A 20970-nucleotide genomic window follows, 5' to 3' on the forward strand; every position below is an offset into this window, starting at 1 on the left:
CATGTGTGCACATCATGGCCTCTGTGAGCCTCTGCTGCCTGCTCTTACCCAACAACCACTTCTCCATTCAACACAGATCTGATGCAACCAAACATACACAACACTCCCTATGTCTTGTAGATCTAGTTACCTGTTCAGCTTCAGCAGATGTAACCAAACTTCTGGCTGATGTACAGGAGGATGGTTGGTGAACATTGCTGTTACAGTTAAAAAGCCAAGCTGAAGACTCAAACTCACCCAGGACCATGGTCATGTACTTCTCCTCCACACCAGCCTCCAGCAGCAGCGGAGGCACGTAGGTGATGCCGGCCGCCACGCAGATCTCCAGGCCACAGGTAAGCAGGTTGAGTAGCACCAGATGCCAGTGGGACCTCCATCCAGGCATACTTCCACAGGGAGGAGTTGCCTTTTGCCGGCTCTAGTCTATCTGCCAGGAGCCTGACGCTGTGAAGCCAGAGCCCCAGGAATGAGGGCGTGGAGGGTGAAAGAGAGCTGGAGGAGCACAGGCTCGCAGCAACGTCAGATAACTCAGAGCATCCATCCTGTCCTCAGCATTCTGGAGCTGGAAGAAAGCAAAACACAGGGGGTGGGGTTTAAACAGGAACAGGGCAATGTGCACATGAAGAAGACCATTTAAAGCAATCAATGCAGATATTTTGTACTCCATAAACGCCCATAAGGACCACAATTCAGAACAAATAACTTGTGAACCACACCCTGGAGGGGGCGCCAGTCCTTCACAGAGCAACACACACACACATTCACGGACACTTTAGAATCGCCAATCCACCTACCAACGTGTTTTTGGACTGTGGGAGGAAACCGGAGCACCTGGAGGAAACCCACACAGACACAGGGAGAACACACCACACTCCTCACAGACAGTCACCCGGAGGAAACCCACGCAGACACAGGGAAAACACACCACACTCCTCACAGACAGTCACCCGGAGGAAACCCACACAGACACAGGGAGAACACACCACACTCCTCACAGACAGTCACCCGGAGCGGGAATCGAACCCACAACCTCCAGGTCCCTGGAGCTGTGTGACTACGACACCTACCTGCTGCGCCACTGTGCCGCCCTACAGAGGGATCAATTACAGAGAAGTGTGCTTGCGCAAAGGCATCTGATCATGCATCAGGCAAAGTTTCCTACTTACAATATAAGTTCAGATGTACCACTAATAAACATAGTGTGACTGGATGTTTCCATGCACCATTTTATATCAAACAAGTCAAATAAGAAGAGATTCTGAAAAATCTGTTCCCCAGCCAACGTGAAACTAAACCTAGCACTGTGAGACAGCCTCAGGCCTCAGTCATTCAGAATTCAAAATCTACATTTAAAACACCTGCTAAAGAAAGCCCACGTCAAACATTCCGCCTCACAGTCGCCGGCTTACAGACTTACAGACAGACTGAAAGCGAGATGGTGATTCATTTGTGCTCTGGGGTCCGTTTGGTCTCTGCTGGCTGCTTTGCGGGAGTTCTGAGTGTTTGTGACTCGCGAGAGTGATGGACGGAGCAGGGTACATTCCTCAGGGGCTTTGAGCACCCCGCGCCTCACCCCAGGCTACAGCCAGGTCATCCTCTTTCTCCCACTCCCTCTGTCACAAGCTTATTCCCTCAGGGCTGATTAGAGCCTGCCATGTCGAGAGCCTCCTCACCGAGCCCTGCTGCCTCTAATTAGCAGCCATTGTTGGTGAAAAAGAACTCTTAATGAGTCAAGACTCTTAACACTTCCCGCAGTCGTGCCAAGACTTGGTTGGAAATTTTGCAAGAAGCAAAAATATCACATACACACTGCCTTCACTCCTCAACGCTGTGATTTAATGATACTGAACAATGTAGACCAATCAGCGTCAAAATTAAAACCACTGACATGTGAATTAAATAACACTGATTATCTTCTCACAATGCCACCTCTGAGTTGGTGGGATGGATTTGGAAGCAAGTCAATGGAAGCAGGAAAAATTGGGCAAGAGTAAGGATCTGAGAGAAATCGGAGAGGATCTGAGAGGCCAAACTGTGATAAAATTTTCATGAGTGTTTGATCAAAGCACCTCCAAAATACAACCACATCAGGGGAGTTCTCCAACAGGCAGGGTCTAAGTTCCTACCAACAGTGTTCTAAGGAAGGACTACCGCCATCCAAGCATCATTCATGTGTGAGGGAGCGAAGGGTTCCTCATGGACCATGGACATCTTTCCCTCACAACCAGCAGTGTGCACTATAGTAGTTCTTTGGTCTAGCCTTCACTTCCTCTGTTAATTACTGAGTCTCAACCAACAAGACCTGCCCTAGTTGGATATGCTCTGGCCCAAAAATTAAGGCTGTCACAATTTGAGCCTTGCCAAAAATCACTCCAATATTTACACTTGAGAATTTTTCTTGCTTTCAAAATCAATTTCAAGAAGTGGCAATAAGAGTCTAAAGCACTTGGCATCAGCGACACTTTGTGTCCTTCTTTAATTGTGGCACTGTTTGTTCCTTTGTGTCGGCTCCAAATAGGTAGTGTCGCAGTCACACAGCTCCCGGTCTGGGTGACTGTCTGTGAGGAGTGTGGTGTGTTCTCCCTGTGTCTGCGTGGGTTTCCTCCGGGTAACTGTCTGTGAGGAGTGTGGTGTGTTCTCCCTGTGTCTGCGTGGGTTTCCTCCGGGTGACTGTCTGTGAGGAGTGTGGTGTGTTCTCCCTGTGTCTGCGTGGGTTTCCTCAGTGTGACTGTCTGTGAGGAGTGTGGTGTGTTCTCCCTGTGTCTGCCTGGGTTTCCTCCGGTAACTGTCTGTGAGGAGTGTGGTGTGTTCTCCCTGTGTCTGCCTGGGTTTCCTCCGGGTAACTGTCTGTGAGGAGTGTGGTGTGTTCTCCCTGTGTCTGCATGGGTTTCCTCCAGGTGATTGTCTGTGAGGAGTGTGGTGTGTTCTCCCTGTGTCTGCGTAGGTTTCCTCCGGGTGCTCTGGGTTTCCTCACCATGGTCCAAAAACACTCATTGGTAGGCAGATTGGCGACTCAAAAGTGTCCGTAGGTGTGAGTGTGTGTGTTGCCCTGTGAAGGACTGGCACCCCCTCCAGGGTGTATTCCCACCTCTCGCCCAATGATTCCAGGTAGGTTCCGGACCCACCGCGACCTTGAGCTGGATAAGCTCTTATAGATAACGAATGAATGAATAATTAAACATAAAAAATATATATAATTACAATATCATGTGGGTGTTTCCTGGGGTTGTATGTCTAAACCCAACTTCAGGTCAGTGTCTGTGACGAGTTTGCTGTGTTCTCCCTGTGACTTTACGGGTTTCTTTCAGTCCAAAAACAAATGCTGGTGCATGGAAAGGCTACATGTGTGTATGTAATGCCCTGTGATGGACTGGCGCTTGGTGTCTTCCAGCTTTTGCCCAGTGATTTCCAGGTAGGCTCAAAAACACCTTGTACGGAAATGAATAAGTTAATTACTTAATTATAAAACTTTTGTTGAGAAGTTTGGTGTTTTCCACCCACAATCCATAAACCACATGGTACGACCATTAGTTACTGTCCATGACTGACATATGAGTGTAAACTATGCTAGTATGTCGTTACACCATCATCAGAACCACATCTTTTGCCTATTGTAATCTACACCTGACCCATATTTACCTACACACCCTCTCCTCCAGCCACAGCCTGGTGTCCTCATCCACACGTCCACAAATGCTGTCTTTAATTCGCTGCTCACTGAAACACAGCACCAAACAAAACCCCCACTTCAAAGAGCACTTCCTCCCACAAGCCTCCTGGGCATAACAAATCAATCAAGAAAAAGGCAACCTCTCGATGTCAAGAAGCGCAATCAGCTGAATTCTGAACGGTTTCTCCCTCGTCTATATTCTGACCACTTATAGAGGGGCAAAAGGCTTGCTATTGTTCTAACCACAACATCAAAAAAAACATCAAGACCTTCTGTGACTCCAATAGTCTGCATTACATCAGCATGAATATAAACCAGATTCTCCACTGCCTCAGATCTGCTTCATATGGTCTCTCCAATCAGCTCGAGCTCAGCAATTGTGGCCAGGTTCAGAAGGGGCATCCTGCGAACCGGCACTGTGTTCTGGCCTCTATCTGCATCTCTAGATCTCTTTGGCTCCTAAGCCTCAAGCCTGCTGCCACTTCACCATCTGAGCCTGAGGAACACGAGAGAACACTCTGAGCAGCCGCCTTCCAGGAGGAAAGAAAAACAACCAGGTGCTAAATTCATATTTGGTGTGAAATTCATCTACCAATGTGTCCCATCTGGTCTCGTAGGGAGAGAGAACGTTTGTGTGATCTTCGTTAAGAAGTCTGAGAGGTTTTGCCCAATTGCAAGCCTGAAGAAGAATCATGTCAGTGAACTGGAACACGTTTCTACTAGTTTTGATGGGAACTCACTGTTTACAGCAGGGTCAGAATAGAGTGAGATATGATACACCTGTGAGTAAATGTTGCCAAGTGTCCAACTGAGCTTGTGAACAGCTGAGAAATGTAGCTAATCTGCCTCGTGCTGTAACCGACCGATACAAATACACTGAACAATAAAGCTTTGTTTGAGGCTCTGTGCTCTTTCTGGAGCTTCTTTATCTTGACATTCCCATGGACAAGCTGTTGGTGAAAAGTTTCAAATTACGTTTGTGAACGGAAACTGAACTGGATCCATGTGCTTTGGCATTTACGACATCTGGCACATGCTCTTGTCCATTGTGACTTACAATTTTAATCATGTTAGCCACTGTCGAATGTAGTAAATGTAAATGAGTTTTGTGAATAATGACACCCCAGACTACAATGGATTATTGTCTGAAGTTAATGAGGAATCTACTCTGACTGTCAGTACATTCTTACCTCCAGAAATCCATGGGTTTCCCTCGAAGCGAGATGAAAACGCCTGGTAACTGAAATAATGAATGCCATGCAAGTGTGCAATGTTAAATTATCTCATCTACTGAGGCACTACTAATACACAATACACACCGCACAAAGTAGATGCCCCCTTATAGAGCTCCTCAGTCAAGAACCGGCGGGGAGCTCACCACAGCCGTTTCACACCCCAAACCCACCGCTCCATCCCTGAAAAGACCTCATCAGGGGATCCAGCCAAGTCCCACACTGCTTGGTGACCACACTGCTGCCATCACCCCACTCACAACATACTCTGTTCCAAGGTTGGCCCCAATGATCTGTTGTTTTTCTTTTTTATTTGAGAGAACCTTGAAAATGACCAGCCTCCAACTGCTTATTTCCCTGGAATTCATCTGCTTTTGAATGTTCATGATTTAACAAAAGAGCTGGATCTGAGACCATCTTCCTCTCTCCAGTCTTTATGGCATCTATAATGAATGACTACACTCCAACAAACATTAGTCTGGAGCAGGAAGTGTGTCCAGCGCTTTGGATTCTGTGTGGTTTAGCGTTGTTCTCAGTTTAAACTCTGTAAACTCTAAGGGCGTGTATACGGGCCTCCCTCTCAAAGCTTTCACTGGCAATGTAACTCAAACAACAATCGGTCAAAGACAGTCATAAATATATTTAAAAAGAACAGAACTAAAGTCTCTGTGCGGTGAAAATGTGACACATGGACCAATCACAGTGATGGGAATGTCTCAAAACAAGATGGTGATTAGAAGCTCAATTAAGCAGGTTAAACCCCCGCTAAATTAATGCTAAAATACCAGTGAGAATGGTATTTTAAGAGAATACCACCTCTGTTGATTCTACTCCAGGCATGTCATTTATAGAGTAAGGGTGGAAACCACCCCTCCGTTCCCCTCTCCCTTTGATTTCTGGACAGTGCTGCAGACGTGAATTACATTCTGCAACTCTAGGGGGAGCATAGGAGCAAATCTTGCCTAGTGTTCCTTTAAGAACAATATATATGTGCTATGAAACATATCTGACAATGAGGACTGTAACACATCCACACATCCAGTGACTAAAAAATATCAGAATAAATGTAAACATGAAAACCTGAGTAGAAAGCATACATTATAAGCACTAAAGACACCTCATTCAACTAATTTCCAAATCCTTTGTGAGTTCAGTTAGTCACAAGAGCAAGACCTACACACAATTTTGAAATGCCAAGGGGCCCAAGCAGTTACCCCACCTAGTCCACGATATTTTCCATCCATAAGCTCTACACTGTTGAATCACAGTTGGGGTGAAGAGACAGGTGTGGTATGATGGAGGCATGTTTGACTAACCCATGTAAAACCCATGCCTGGTGCATGGTGGAATAAATCCTAGAGACCAAAGCATTGAATGCAAGTGCTAGGGAAACCCACATACCTCCACTTCAGGTCTTTTTCCATCCACTGCTGCAGGACCTAGAGTGTACTGTAGACAGGTCTACTGATCACTGCTGAATATCCTCTGCACGTTTAGAGAGTTCTTGCACAAGTGTGGCTGATGTGGTCTGAGCAGGGGGGGAAGGAGGGGGTGGACAGGGTTCTTTTGACAATATTGCTCTACCCCCTCCTCAATGCCATATATCCAGACCTATTCAACACCCAGCACCATCACCCCAGATAAGCTAAAATGGCTCTGAAGGGCATTATCACCATACAAAAAAGGCTTTGTGTATATCGAGTCTGTGTTAGTAATCTGATATACTTAGGAATCAAGCCCTTTCAATTAAGGTATTATTAACATTGGGGGCATGTAGAAACAACGTTCAAGCCTCTGGAAAGTCTCCTGCAGAAGCAAGGGACTGAAGAGTTCTGCCATTACATCAGAACCACAAAAAACGTAAGTACCTTTAAAGTGGCTCCAATGATGATGGTGGCTTAATGGAAATTCGTAAGACAAGCAAATTCCTCCTTCTGCAGGGAGTTGGCCACTCCTACACTTGGTTTCAGCTGTCTTATATGCCACAAGAATGTCTGACTCTGTTCATTTTTTAGCAAAGAAGACTTGACCACAACATTAAATACCACTTCTTAAAGCCAGAACAGATTCTTTCAAACCATCCTACCAAAGGTGGACCCATTTTAGTTTCCTAGGATTGCTCTTTAAAGAACCACTTTTAAAATGAAAAATCAAGGCTCCAAACACACTGAGATGTCCTATGTCTACAGGGACAACACTAAAGCCAGATCTCTGTTGCACATCTCCTCAGCAAGGTCACGCGACTACAGCCTGACAACATCACCTCACACTCTCAGACAGCGCTGTGACAGCTAGATCTACCGTAATGCAACTTATGTGAAGACTCTCGTACAGGTGCATCTCAGTAGATTAGAATAACAGTTCATTTATTTCAGTAATTCAATTCAAAATGTGAAACTCATGTTATATAGATTCATTACAGTGTGATGTATCGCCATACTTGTGGGTTTCCATTGGCTGTAAGCCATAATCACCAACATTAAAAGAAATAAACACTTGAAATAGATCACTCTGTTTGTATTGAATCTATAATTTATTGAGATGCACCTGTATACTGGCACTTATAATAAATATATATTTTAAAATATAATATAAACAGGGCGGCACGGTGGCGCAGCAGGTAGGTGTCACAGTCACACAGCTCCAGGGGCCTGGAGGTTGTGGGTTCGATTCCCGCTCCGGGTGACTGTCTGTGAGGAGTGTGGTGTGTTCTCCCTGTGTCTGCGTGGGTTTCCTCCGGGTGACTGTCTGTGAGGAGTGTGGTGTGTTCTCCCTGTGTCTGCGTGGGTTTCCTCCAGGTGACTGTCTGTGAGGAGTGTGGTGTGTTCTCCCTGTGTCTGCGTGGGTTTCCTCCGGGTGACTGTCTGTGAGGAGTGTGGTGTGTTCTCCCTGTGTCTGCGTGGGTTTCCTCCGGGTGCTCCGGTTTCCTCCCACAGTCCAAAAACACACGTTGCAGGTGGATTGGTGACTCAAAAGTGTCCGTAGGTGTGAGTGTGTGAGTGAATGTGTGACTGTGTGTGTTGCCATGTGAAGAACTGGCGCCCCCTCCAGGGTGTATTCCCACCTTGCGCCCAATGATTCCAGGTAGGCTCTGGACCCACCGCGACCCTGAACTGGATAAGCGCTTACAGATAATGAATGAATGAATGATATAAACATAATATAAAATAAATTGAGGGCTGGTTATTGGTCAAAAGAGTTTTGCATTTCCTAGCAACTAGATTGTTGGCTTCACAAACAGGAAACAAATACATTCAGACCACATTGTACACTGAGCATCGCTGTATCCATGTGGGGAATGCTGGACAACTTGTGGTTAAGTCCTGTTTAATAGATATTCTTAGGTAGATAAACATTTATAACATACATATTATTTGACAGACACTCCTCCAGAGTAAACAATCCAGTCACATGACGTGGCTGTAGCATTAGGAGTCTTGCCCAAGGACTTCAATTGTTTAACAATGTGTATTTGAAAAAAAAACATTTTTTTCATTATTTGTTTTTTTTTTTAATTATTTACAATTATTTTACAAAATCGTTTTCCTTGCTCTTCTTTGGCACGGGAATAAATAAACGAATTCTCTTTGACGGAAGACACCAGAAGAATACATTTTCTAAATCTAAAACATAAAAAGCAATTAAAATAAGATAAGGCAACCCTATATGTGATTTAATCAACATTTTACAACAATGCAAAAAATATGCAAATATCCTTCCTTAGATACTTCCCGCTCTGGCTAAAAAGACCTCCCCATCCCTCTGCTATCAGATTCAGGTGCAGCAACTCGATCCTTCAGGACCGTTTGGCCTGAGGCTTCGCAGACATCCCAGGAGACGAGCCCTCGGTTCTACTACAGACATGCGATACCAAAAGACACTTATCAGGTCAAAAAGGAGAGAAAGCCAGATTGCTGCTGGTCACAGGGGGGAGGAACCTGCCTCTCAGAGTTTAACAGACTAGAAGACAACTGTACTGAGTTGATTTTCAATTCTTTTAAATGTTGGTCAGGGACATTTTTAACGCCTTTGATATTAATAAAAACGACACTTTCCTGAGCCAAATCAAACCGTATCTAAAGTAAACTGACCATTGCTGATCTGTTTATAAAACCAGGGTCTAGTAGAACAGCTCAGTGGACCCCTAGGTCCAAGTGGCCCTGCCCTGAAGCTAATCTTTAACTCGACAATTTCATGAGACACAAAAACCTATCAAGGCTAACTGCCACTGGACGCTATCATTCCTGAGACACTAGAGTCCTGTTCAAAGCAGTCAGATTAAAACTTTATCACTGCTTCATATTCAAAACACAGCTTCACAGCACTGGACAGTGTGTGACGGAACGCAGCACAGCGGTGGAAACGTGAGTGAGTAAATGGACACAGCGAAGAGAGACAAATCTTACCAGTTTAGCTTCAAAAGCCGTTTTTATCCCTCGCAGTGACTGAGTCTTCTGAACCACACTCACCCCCCAACCACGTCCTCTGAATGTGACAATCTGCTCTTAAGCACAGTCCATCCCCTCCTCCCCAACTCTCTGTCTTTTCCTGTCCTCTTGCTCTCCCTGATGTCTCTTTCCTCCTTCTGTTTCCCTATACGTCTTCCCTGATTTCTCTCTCTCTCTCTGAACTTACTTTCTTCTCTCCATCCAGGATACCTCTTGCTCTTATTCCTGATTACTCCTGCTCTCCTTTCTTTGACCCCCACCTCTCCCCTCCCCCGATTCTCCTTCTTGTTCCAGAGAATAGAGTCTCCCTCATTAAGACAGACTTTTTCTTATTTTTTATCCCAACACACATCAGTCCATCCAAAACCAATTTAAAATTCCTACCCCTTTTTCACTTGAGGTCTGCACTTTTCCCCCCTTCGCACTCAGCCCAGTGCAAACCAACGCAGACGTCTCTGTGCTTGGACAGTTAGTGCTCTGATCTGAGCATGCGGAGATGTATTATGACATCAAAGGATGTGATGTTGCGTAATGTGATGGCGGACATGAGGCTAATGGGTGGAACTGGCCACAACTAAAACCCAAAACAAACAAAAACCATAATTCTTTGTGTGAAACAACTTGTGAGCTTTGGCTCCAAATACAGTAGTTTCACACACAATGAAACACACACAGTCCACAACCGCCCCCCCTCACCCTCCACTCCCGCTTCTAATCTGATAAGTGAACAGGGATGTGGCCGGAGTGACCTGGAGAACACAGAGGCCTCACTTTTAAACAGTCTCATATTTCTGCAGCCCAAGGCCAGGTCAATGTGGACACGGACCTTTCCCACCACGCTCTGCTCAGGTGAACAGCCAAGACCACCTGCTTTTAGAGCAGGCTCGCTCAGTTATTTCTCAGCATTTTCTAAAAGAAAACGTAAACAACTGTTTGTGTTGTTTGTTATGGATTCCCTGATTTTAAAAACTCTGCTGTGTTGATGAACCAAATGATTATGGAATAAATAATTAATCATTTCATCAAAACAATGTTATGTTGCGATAATGAAACGCATGCTTTGAACCCAACAGAATAAACAACTGGGTTGAAAAAGTATATGTTTACAACACCATTCCCCATTCACCGTGACCCTGAACTGAATACACACTTACAGACAATGAATGAATGAATGAAGGTGAGAAACTTCCACTGATCCAAGCCTTCTAATGAGTTAAGTGTAGTATGTTTACAGTTCAGCCCTTGGGAGTGTTTATTAATTTATTATTTTTAAAATCTTCTTAATCTACCTTTTTACTCTTTCATGACACAGTTCTCTCTGTGTCTGTGTGTGTTTCCTCCTGGTGACTGTCTGTGAGGAGTGTGGTGTGTTCTCCCTGTGTCTGTGTGTGTTTCCTCCTGGTGACTGTCTGTGAGGAGTTGGTGTGTTCTCTCTGTGTCTGCGTGGGTTTCCTCCGGGTGACTGTCTGTGAGGAGTTGGTGTGTTCTCCCTGTGTCTGTGTGGGTTTCCTCCGGGTGACTGTCTGTGAGGAGTTGGTGTGTTCTCCCTGTGTCTGTGTGGGTTTCCTCCGGGTGCTCCGGTTTACTCCCACGATCCAAAAACACACGTTGGTAGGTGGATTGGCGATTCTAAAGTGTCCGTAGGTGTGAGTGTGTGAGTGAATGTGTGTGTGTGTTGCCCTGTGAAGGATTGGCGCCCCCTCCAGGGTGTATTCCCGCCTTGCGCCCAATGATTCCAGGTAGGCTCTGGACCCACTGTGACCCTGAATTGGATAAGGGTTACAGATAATGAATGAATCAAGACTGATCAACATTTTGGGTCATATCGCCCAGCTCTATACATGACCGCATTCTAAAGACCCTATGGTGTCCATTTAAGGAGATGTTCTCCAATTCCTTATTTCGGCTTCATCAAGGGGCAAATTAAACATGCATTTATTCCAGCAATAATTTAGTTGATTATCTGCAAGTCTGGACCAGAGTAAATGAGAAAGATAATGATGAAATTTTTAGCAACACAGACGGCACTAACCATATAATGTCTGGGACAGAGAGGTCCACCCAGCCCAAGCAGCTAGAAACATAATGACAGTGCCTCTGCTTTTAACTGCAGGGTCAATTTAGACGCTTACTATAATTAACATTAACATCAGAGCTTCACCGCTTCACCGCCTGTTATAGGAATACAGGGGAATGTGTAGTGCCCAGCTGTGAGTGTAAGGTGAGACCAGAACATCAGGTATCATGGGCCACACATCAGTCTGGAGACAGAGGCTAGGGTCTGGTCAGAACAGCTGCCTCTACTGCCTCGGGTCGGGGTGATTAACACCTCGCTCACAGCTGGTGGGAAACTAAATAGGCCACTGTTCTAACATTACGTACAACACTAGTAACACAAAATAACACAAAACACATGGCTGTATTCCAAGAATATGGAGCCAACATCCTGGCAACTGGATCAGCCAACAGGAACAACCATCTTTTTGGGTTCAGATTCATAAAACATTTATAAATAATGACAGCTGAGAAAAGTAAAGTAGTATTACTTAAATGTTTACGTGAGGGCACAAGCACTAGGCTCAATGGAGCTAAACATACACAAGTGCAGGGAAATAAATGTAAAGTACAAGTATAAACAAAGAAAATGCTAACGGAGAAGAAAGAGAACTGAGCGAAAATGGCTGGAAACCAGAGCTCCTGCTCCTCGCTCCTCACTGCTGTGCGCTCGGGGTCGGGGTGAACAGCGAGCGGCTCATTATCATTTAAAGGAACAGGCGCTGAAACCGGCCTTTCTATACAGGGATGCTCAGACAGGGGGAGAACAATGCTGTGGTGCTTGAACTTTGTGGTATTTTGAACAAAGCAGGTCACAGATGTTTCATTAAGACACCAGTACAATGTTCACTTGTGCAAAAGGGGTAAATGTGTCCCCTATAAATTGAGGCGGTCATCCACACTTTTTAACTGATGTGGATTTGCAAATTGCAAGCCCTCCATTTTTTTATTCCAGCCCACATCATTAACATGTCTCAGGTTTTTAGCTGGAATACCACACAGCTTGTGAAGTGCCTGTCAGACGCAACTGAGCATCCGCATGCGTGACAAAAACAACCAGGACTCTAAACGGGCCTCCTCCTCCTGTAGAAAAGCAGTCTAAAAACACATGATGTCATCTCACACACTAAAGAACAGAATTTAATCACCTGTGGGAGAATTGACTCAGCACCACTGTTCAGAGCTCAGTGGAAAACCCATTTGAACAGTGTTGGCTATGTGCGCATGTGTGTGACCTGGTAATTGGTTTATTGGGGTGCAATGAAGTATAGTGCCAGAAGAACCCAAGCCCTAAGCAGCCATCCAGCCATTTCCCGAATGGAAAAGTCCATGAAATGAGCAGAACAATTTGGAAACATGGGGCAGTAGCAATCAGTCAGGAGTTTTCACTGCCCTGTCGTTGCATTTGCATGCGAAATTGACACTACACCACCCAGACCCTGACCACCATACCACTGCGGTGTGACCACTCACAGAGTTAAACTTTCTAGAACTAGGCTCATGTAAGATATGCTGAAATAATGTATAGTATATAATATTATACAGTTAAGGGCGGCACGGTGGTGCAGCAGTTAGTGTCGCATTCACACAGCTCCAGGGGCCTGGAGGTTGTGGGTTCGATTCCCGCTCCGGGTGACTGTCTGTGAGGAGTGTTGTGTGTTCTTCCTGTGTCTGCGTGGGTTTCCTCCGGGTGACTGTCTGTGAGGAGTGTGGTGTGTTCTCCCTGTGTCCGCGTGGGTTTCCTCCGGGTGCTCCGGTTTCCTCCCACAGTCCAAAAACACACGTTGCAGGTGGATTGGCGACTCAAAAGTGTGTGTGTGTGTGTGTTGCCCTGTGAAGGACTGGCGCCCCCTCCAGGGTGTATTCCCGCCTTGCGCCCAATGATTCCAGGTAGGCTCTGGACCCACCGCGACCCTGAACTGGATAAGGGTTACAGATAATGAATGAATGAATGAATATATAGTTAATATATATATAAAAAAAAACTCTGATGTGAATTTGCAAATATTTATGTCATGAACAGAAAGTCTGTTAACTAGGGCTGTATCGTATCGTTCGTGATAACATCGTCATAGTTTTTAAAAATGGTAAGAAATGGTAAGAGTTTTGTTTATATCGCCAAGGACACTGTTATCGCCAAAACACCCCGAAACATTGTGATATTATTTAAGGGCCATATCGCCCTGGATTCTGGACGCAGTTCTGAATCAAAAAAACGTGACATTGACCTTCCGAACACAGCAGGTGTACGTGCTTGTCGTCTTCTGAGGGTTGAAGCAAACCCTTAACTTTATTCACACTCATTGAATCAACAGCATAGACTCTGCCCCATCCAGTGTGTACATGAAACAGATTTGACAGAACAATAGCAGCGCTGAAACAGCCATCACAGCTACTCATACCTCCTTAAATCACAGACTTGATCCTTTCACTGGGTTCCCCGCTTCTCAGATATCAAAGGTCCTCCATTGCCCTCAAATAATGCACTTCCATCCCTTTCAGCTCACAACATGAAAGTGAATCCCACACTCACCCTCATATTTCTCACTGCTCCGCAGACAGCACGCTGCTTAAAAGGACAGTCAATCATAAACTTTTATTTCATCCCTTGCCCTTTTTCTTCTTAAGCTCAGGCTGAGCTTCCTGGCACATACAGAAAGTGTTTATTCAGCAAAGCATCAGTGTTTACTTAGAAAGCTTTTCTCCGATCCTTTAGGCAATGTAGCTGTTCTTTGTGTGTGCTTTAAACCATCTGGCCCTGTTGCCCTGGGAAAATGACTCAAGCCTAGTCTGGTTTCTCCTTGCCTCGACCTATTCCATGTGCCACGACAGCAATGGCTCCAATTTTGATCAGACTCACTGTGTGGAAGTATCTCTTGCCAAGACACTGGCTTTGCAGCGTGGCATTTGCTGCTGCCCATAGCGGGGTGTCCTTGAAAACACACACACACACACAAAAAAAGGCGTGATTCACGTTCCTAAATTCTATTTTGTACAAGATGGGAGTGAGCTTAAAGAGCCATGAGAATAGGAATTAAGACACACAGTCCACCTACTTATGGAGCGAATGCTGGTGACTCACAAAGCTTTCATAATAACAGGTTCCTATATTCTGCTAAAGGCTGTTTATAGTTTTGGCCAAAGCATAAATGACCCACTTAACTCATCGTTATAAAGACTTCTGGGTAACAATTTACAGTAGGGCACTGTTAACTAAACTATTCACACTTACATAAGCTCAGGTTTATACAGGTTATTCCCATTGGAAGTTGTTGGTTACCAATGTGCCAAGTTGAATATACACCTATGGCAAGGGACACCGGGTTGTTGGGGGTGACATGACACAGCATCTTATAACACCTGACTCAGTAGCCGCCCCCCCCATGTCCACGTGGGTTTCCACCAGGTGCTCCGGTTCCCCCACGATCCAAAAACTCATGTTAATAGGCGATTGGCGACTCAAAAAGTGTCCCTTGGTGTGTGAGTATGTGTTGCCCTGCAAAGGACCGGCGCCCCCTCGAGGGTGTGTTCCTGCCTTGCGCCCAATGATTCCACATATAAGCACATATAAGAGCTTTCATAGCTAACACACCCACCAGGCATATCATACCACAGATCTTGGCAAGTGCTCTATATTTGGAAAAAAAAATGAGTCACATTAAATAATAATGTTTGTTAGAAATTGGCAACTTCTCCATCACTTGGATGTGTCTCAGTGGCGCCTTCACGACTTAAACTCTCTAAACACTATAAACTCAACTTGGACATTGTGTTTATGCATGGACGTGAGGGTTTTGTTCTACTGCAATGTTTCCAAATTCTTTACAAATGCTACCAAGTTCATTAATTTTGTGTTTTGCAAAGAACTGTACTCTTGCTTGTTTGTGTATGCCTCGCTGATAATTATTGGGCTGTCTTCCACTGTGTATGCTCTTACAGGGGCTGAACAGAAAGTCTAATTAATGTGGGACGTCATTATTGGATAATTACAGATATTTCCACGTACTTTCTCTGCAAACGCCATGTAAACAGCATCAGCCCTGCCAGAGTAAACAGCAACTGCACACGACTGCAGCCTGTTCTGGGAACTCATGGCGCTGAGAAAGTGCTTTAAGCACTATGTAGGTAGAGGCAGATAATAAACAGTTGGTCGAGTCACTGCTGAACAAAGTGGCTGCCAGGGTTCCCACACACACGCTTGCATTTGGCAGCTATCATTACCATTGTCATCCTGCCATGAAGCCCATCTAAGGCTGGGTGGGTGGAGACATCATTCAGAAAGTACCGCAGCGCACCCGAACGGTCCCTAAGTGTTCCAGATCTTTCAGCTTTCTCGTTTGAGGTGAGTCAGTAGAGGCTTGTCGGCTACCGGTGAATGAGAAGCAAACTGTTCTCAGTCCACTCAAGGCCTTCACCTATTCTGTGGGGTAGCTTCACGACAAGTTGTGGGCTTAGTTCGTTAATGGCTGTACTCTCCTGAAAATCCCACATAATCCATTAAGCTTAATCTGCATGAAAGAAATGTTTGGTGAACCTGGATCAGGCTTAATCCACAACTAAAACCTACTTTCAGTGAAAAAGAAAGACAATTAAATGGGTGTTCAATACATGAGTGTGGTCTAAACAGTTTAATCCACATGAGAGTTACAACATCTTCAATGACTCGTCTGCATATGAAGTGGAAACTTTTTCCAAACAGAAAAGTCAGAGACTACCCTTCATTTATTTTATTTCCAGGTAAAAAAAGCTATACATTTATTTGGGTGCAGCATCAGAGGAAATAATGAGGAAACATAGTAACCTTAGAGAATTAGATAGAAGACTTGCCAAATAAATATTTCTATTTCTTTTTTTTTTCCCTGAAACTCATCGTTTTTTCACAGAAATCGTAATATATTTGCACACCTCCAAAGATCAGTCTGCAGGTACTCTCAAGATCTGACTACTCCCAAGCATTCAGTGACGTTGAGGTCTGAGCTCAGGGGCAGCCTGTCTATTGCTCAGAGAACACAGGTGCCTTCTTTGCACATGCTTTCAGGAATACTTTGGCTCTCACAACCAGTGCATTAACCATATACTTAAAAAAAAGGATGCGAAGGTGACATTCTGAAGTCAGCTGGCTGAAGTCTCCATTTTGGAGAACCACATTCACCTGCCATTATAGAGACGCGGCATGGACTCTGACCTTGGGGCCACGGGAGAGTTACGGAATGCCTTTGTGTGTCCCAGACGCATTGAAAGTTCCAGTACAGAAGATAAAGAGAGCAGAGGGGTTCCTGTTGGGAATTCTAGTCACTCAATTAGGCAAATTCCAGAAACCGGCCATTTCTTGTGTACTGAGCAGACTAGGACTCATCTACAATAACAGACTGATGGACGGCTCAGACTGAATTATAGCTAAATGTGTTAGAGCATGCTGTTCTTGTGTTCCACAAGTGATCTTGAGATCAGGGCCTGGTGGATGTTCAATATCTAAACTGAGGAGCCCAGGAATCGTTTTGGTCCTTCACTAGGACAGACAACAGTGAAAGTGGATTAACAAGAGCTCAGCACTGGGACCAGATTAAACACTGGGAATAGTCAGATGCAAAAGTTTGGGTGCCCCGCAAAAATATCAAGTTTTGTTGTATTTTAACTGCACTTCGGCAAAGAACACACTTCAGCACATTTGAATGCATGTACAACTTACACAGTGGCCATTACAACATGCCACTGTCCAAACTCTTTTGGAACAAGATGCAGGCCTCAAATTCAAGAAACCAGAGCACCCGGAGGAAACCCACGCAGACACAGGGAACACACCACTCTCCTCACAGACAGTCACCCGGAGGAAACCCACGCAGACACAGAGAGAACACACCACACTCCTCACAGACAGTCACCCGGAGGAAACCCACGCAGACACAGGGAGAACACACCACACTCCTCACAGACAGTCACCCGGAGGAAACCCACGCAGACACAGAGAGAACACACCACACTCCTCACAGACAGTCACCCGGAGGAAACCCACGCAGACACAGGGAGAACACACCACACTCCTCACAGACAGTCACCCGGAGGAAACCCACGCAGACACAGAGAGAACACACCACACTCCTCACAGACAGTCACCCGGAGGAAACCCACGCAGACACAGGGAGAACACACCACACTCCTCACAGACAGTCACCCGGAGGAAACCCACGCAGACACAGAGAGAACACACCACACTCCTCACAGACAGTCACCCGGAGGAAACCCACGCAGACACAGGGAACACACCACACTCCTCACAGACAGTCACCCGGAGGAAACCCACGCAGACACAGGAAGAACACACCAACTCCTCACAGACAGTCACCCGGAGGAAACCCACGCAGACACAGGAAGAACACACCAACTCCTCACAGACAGTCACCCGGAGGAAACCCACGCAGACACAGGGAGAACACACCACTCTCCTCACAGACAGTCACCTGGAGGAAACCCACGCAGACACAGAGAGAACACACCACACTCCTCACAGACAGTCACCTGGAGGAAACCCACACAGACACAGGGAGAACACACCACACTCCTCACAGACAGTCACCCGGAGGAAACCCACGCAGACACAGAGAGAACACACCACACTCCTCACAGACAGTCACCCGGAGGAAACCCACGCAGACACAGAGAGAACACACCACACTCCTCACAGACAGTCACCCGGAGGAAACCCACGCAGACACAGGGAGAAAAAACCACAGCCTTCTTTTGGTAGAAATTCACGTATCATTTTCACGTATCTTCAACCAATCCTGTCATTACACCAGAGGTGTCCACATTTTTCATATATCTCTACATTTTTTTCAGCACAGAGAACCAGCCCGTTCAGAAATCACAGGTCAGGCAAACATCCTCGCCACGTTCTCCGGTCTCAGATGAAAATGATGAGTTTCTTCTCAGTTACATCATTTTAGCAGTGAATAAATGCAGTCTGGAGACTGCTGACAGAGAGAGTGACATGTGTGATTAAGACTAGAGAAAAAGCCCTTGCATAGCTCGAGTGGCCCTGTGGGCTGCGTGTCATGATCCTCCGATGTGCAGCATTAGAGGAGCTGGGTACAGCCGGTCTGCTCAGGCCAACCAGGGTGAAGAGCATTTCTCAAGGATGGAGCAGATGCGCTCTGGGGTGAAGCCCTCGTGGCCTTACACAACACTTTGGTTTCCAAGAACGGCGAGTACAGGTAGTAATCCCTCTACCAACGTAGACAGGTACATTTTGAGACATGTAAAGGACTTGTCAGGAGGTCCTAGTATCTTAAAGGGGTAATAACACTGGCGGTTTTTGTTTGAACGCATCCAACAGAACAAGCGAATTCTTCAGAACTACACGTCTCCTTATTAAGCTTCTCTAAACACAATGAAGAGAATTTTCAGAGGCTATTAATGCATACATGTCTAGACTTCCATAAACAGTGCCTAGTGACTCATAACGGCTGCCCAGGATGGAAATGTGACCAAATATAAAAGCCTGTATTCACTTCATTAGTCCAAATGAGATGACTACCTCAGAGAAGTACAGAGGGTTTTCTCCTGTAGTCATTACTCAGTGGTAGATGCTGTTACCTCAGGTTGAAATTCAGAGGAAGACAGGACTGGATACGACAACAACCCCAAAACACAGAGCAAATCTTTTTTTAAATACTAAAAAATAAATATTTGAGTCACCTCCCCCTCAGCCGTGTGTCAGCACAGTGGGGGGCTACACTACAGACAGCGGCGCCAGACCCTCGGCGAAAGACACTCAAACCTCAGCCGCTTTTCAGTAACTAGTAAAGCAACTGGTGCCAGCTAAGAGTAGAGCCCGGAAAAACGGTTAAACAGAAGTTTGTCTGAAGGCTTGAGAGTCGCAGACCCGTTAAGTTTCAGGGTCTAAACCGCTTCCAAAACTACCCCACATTAGTCACATTCCTGTGGAAAGAGCACGTCACAGCCACCGCCGGCCACTCCGCTCACCGTCTGCGAGGCTCTGAGCGCAGCGGCGAAGAGGAGGACGGCTTTCTGAGCGGCTTCACGACAGTAGTGAATGAGAGCGGAGGGAAGTTGATTTCACAGAGGCTTTACGGAGAAAGTTTCGCGTTACTTACGCGTCCTTCAGCCGTTTCACTCCCGAAGCATCGCCGAAATCCACGGAAACAAACACTGAAGCGAAGCCGCTGAGGGGGGGCCACATAAATAAAAGAAGCAATGGCGGGTAGACTCAGTCAGCCAGTCTCTCTCTCTCTCTCTAAGAGTAAATAGTGGCTGGGTTTGTGGGAAGGACGGAGCGGTGACGTTAGGAGCCCACCAGGACACAGAGGAGGAGGGAAAAAAAGTATGAATCAGTCTCCACCAGCACGACTGGCCATTTTTAAAACCACATTTCACCCCCTAAAATATATATATGTGTGTTGTTGTTTTCTCTCCTGTTTTAGCAGGCGTCTAAGAAACTGATAATGAAGCTCTTCTAACTCTCTAACACGTTTTGACGACAACACATTCTTTTCATTATTTCAGCTAAATACAGACTGTTCAGGTACTAAGTCAAAATGAGAATTAAATGTGTATTTTCAGACACTAGGTCTATGTCAAGTTTGACAGTTATTTAGATAAATACATTTCAACGTAATGAAAAGTGTGCTGATAAAGTGAAAGAGCTTTGACATACTACGTCAGTGACTATAAATGAGCTTTGACATACTAAGATGCTAAATCTAAATCTGTATATACATAGCTGAAAGCAGGATGCGTTTTCCTCCTCTACCTGGTGGGATTGGGCTTTGAGCGTGAGCTGGATCTAAATTCGCAACTGACTTTTTTTTCCTTCCTTTGTTTTTTCCTGTACTGGAGTCCCGTGCTAGACTTTCTGAGTGGCCTGGAGTAAATAAAGGAAACAATGGCCAAAGCCGAATTGTCCAGCTGTTCATAAAGAAAATTTTTTCTAAGGAAGATGGCAAAGAATTTAGATCATCTACCGTAATGATCTGAGAAGATTTCAGCAACTCTGGAAAAAAATCATAGTCTGTTTAGTGCCGGAAACAACTGCTGGCATGGCATGCAAAACCTTCATGGGACTTTGATAAAATATGGACATACAGACTTGGGGCTACTTCAGAAAATAGTTGCTCTGCATCAAGAAATGCAACCTGAAACTCTTTTATGCAAGGAATAAAATATATATCTATTACATGCTTCCGGGCACAAGCTTATCTCAAACAGCCCAAAAGATGTGTGCTGTGGTCACTTGTATATGTTTTAGGTTATTCATTCATTCATTCATTATCTGTTACCCTTATCCAGTTCAGGGTCGCGGTGGGTCCAGAGCCTACCTGGAATCATTGGGCGCAAGGCGGGAATACACCCTGGAGGGGGCGCCAGTCCTTCACAGGGCAACACAGACACAAACACATTCACTCACACCTACAGACATTCTTGAGTCGCCAATCCACCTACCAACGTGTGTTTTTGGACTGTGGGAGGAAACCGGAGCACCCGGAGACACGGGGAGAACACACCACACTCCTCACAGACAGTCACCCGGAGGAAACCCACGCCGACA

General features: G+C 45.5%; 1 protein-coding gene across 1 annotated transcript in view; it reads right to left on the minus strand.

Annotated features, from left to right (window-relative positions):
• zgc:77158 (solute carrier family 45 member 3) overlaps positions 1–19646 on the minus strand; it is a 31720-nt gene extending 12074 nt beyond the window's left edge. Inside the window, exons 1-2 of the mRNA XM_066649588.1 lie at positions 19520–19646; positions 238–562 (exon numbers count right to left, since the gene is read on the minus strand). Coding sequence (XP_066505685.1) covers positions 238–385 — 148 coding nt within the window. The 5' untranslated portion in view covers positions 386–562; positions 19520–19646. The remainder of the gene's footprint in view (positions 1–237; positions 563–19519) is intronic.
• Positions 19647–20970: the final 1324 nt, after the last annotated feature.

This window comes from Hoplias malabaricus, chromosome 17, assembly GCF_029633855.1.
Source record: "Hoplias malabaricus isolate fHopMal1 chromosome 17, fHopMal1.hap1, whole genome shotgun sequence".
NCBI lineage: Eukaryota > Metazoa > Chordata > Actinopteri > Characiformes > Erythrinidae > Hoplias > Hoplias malabaricus.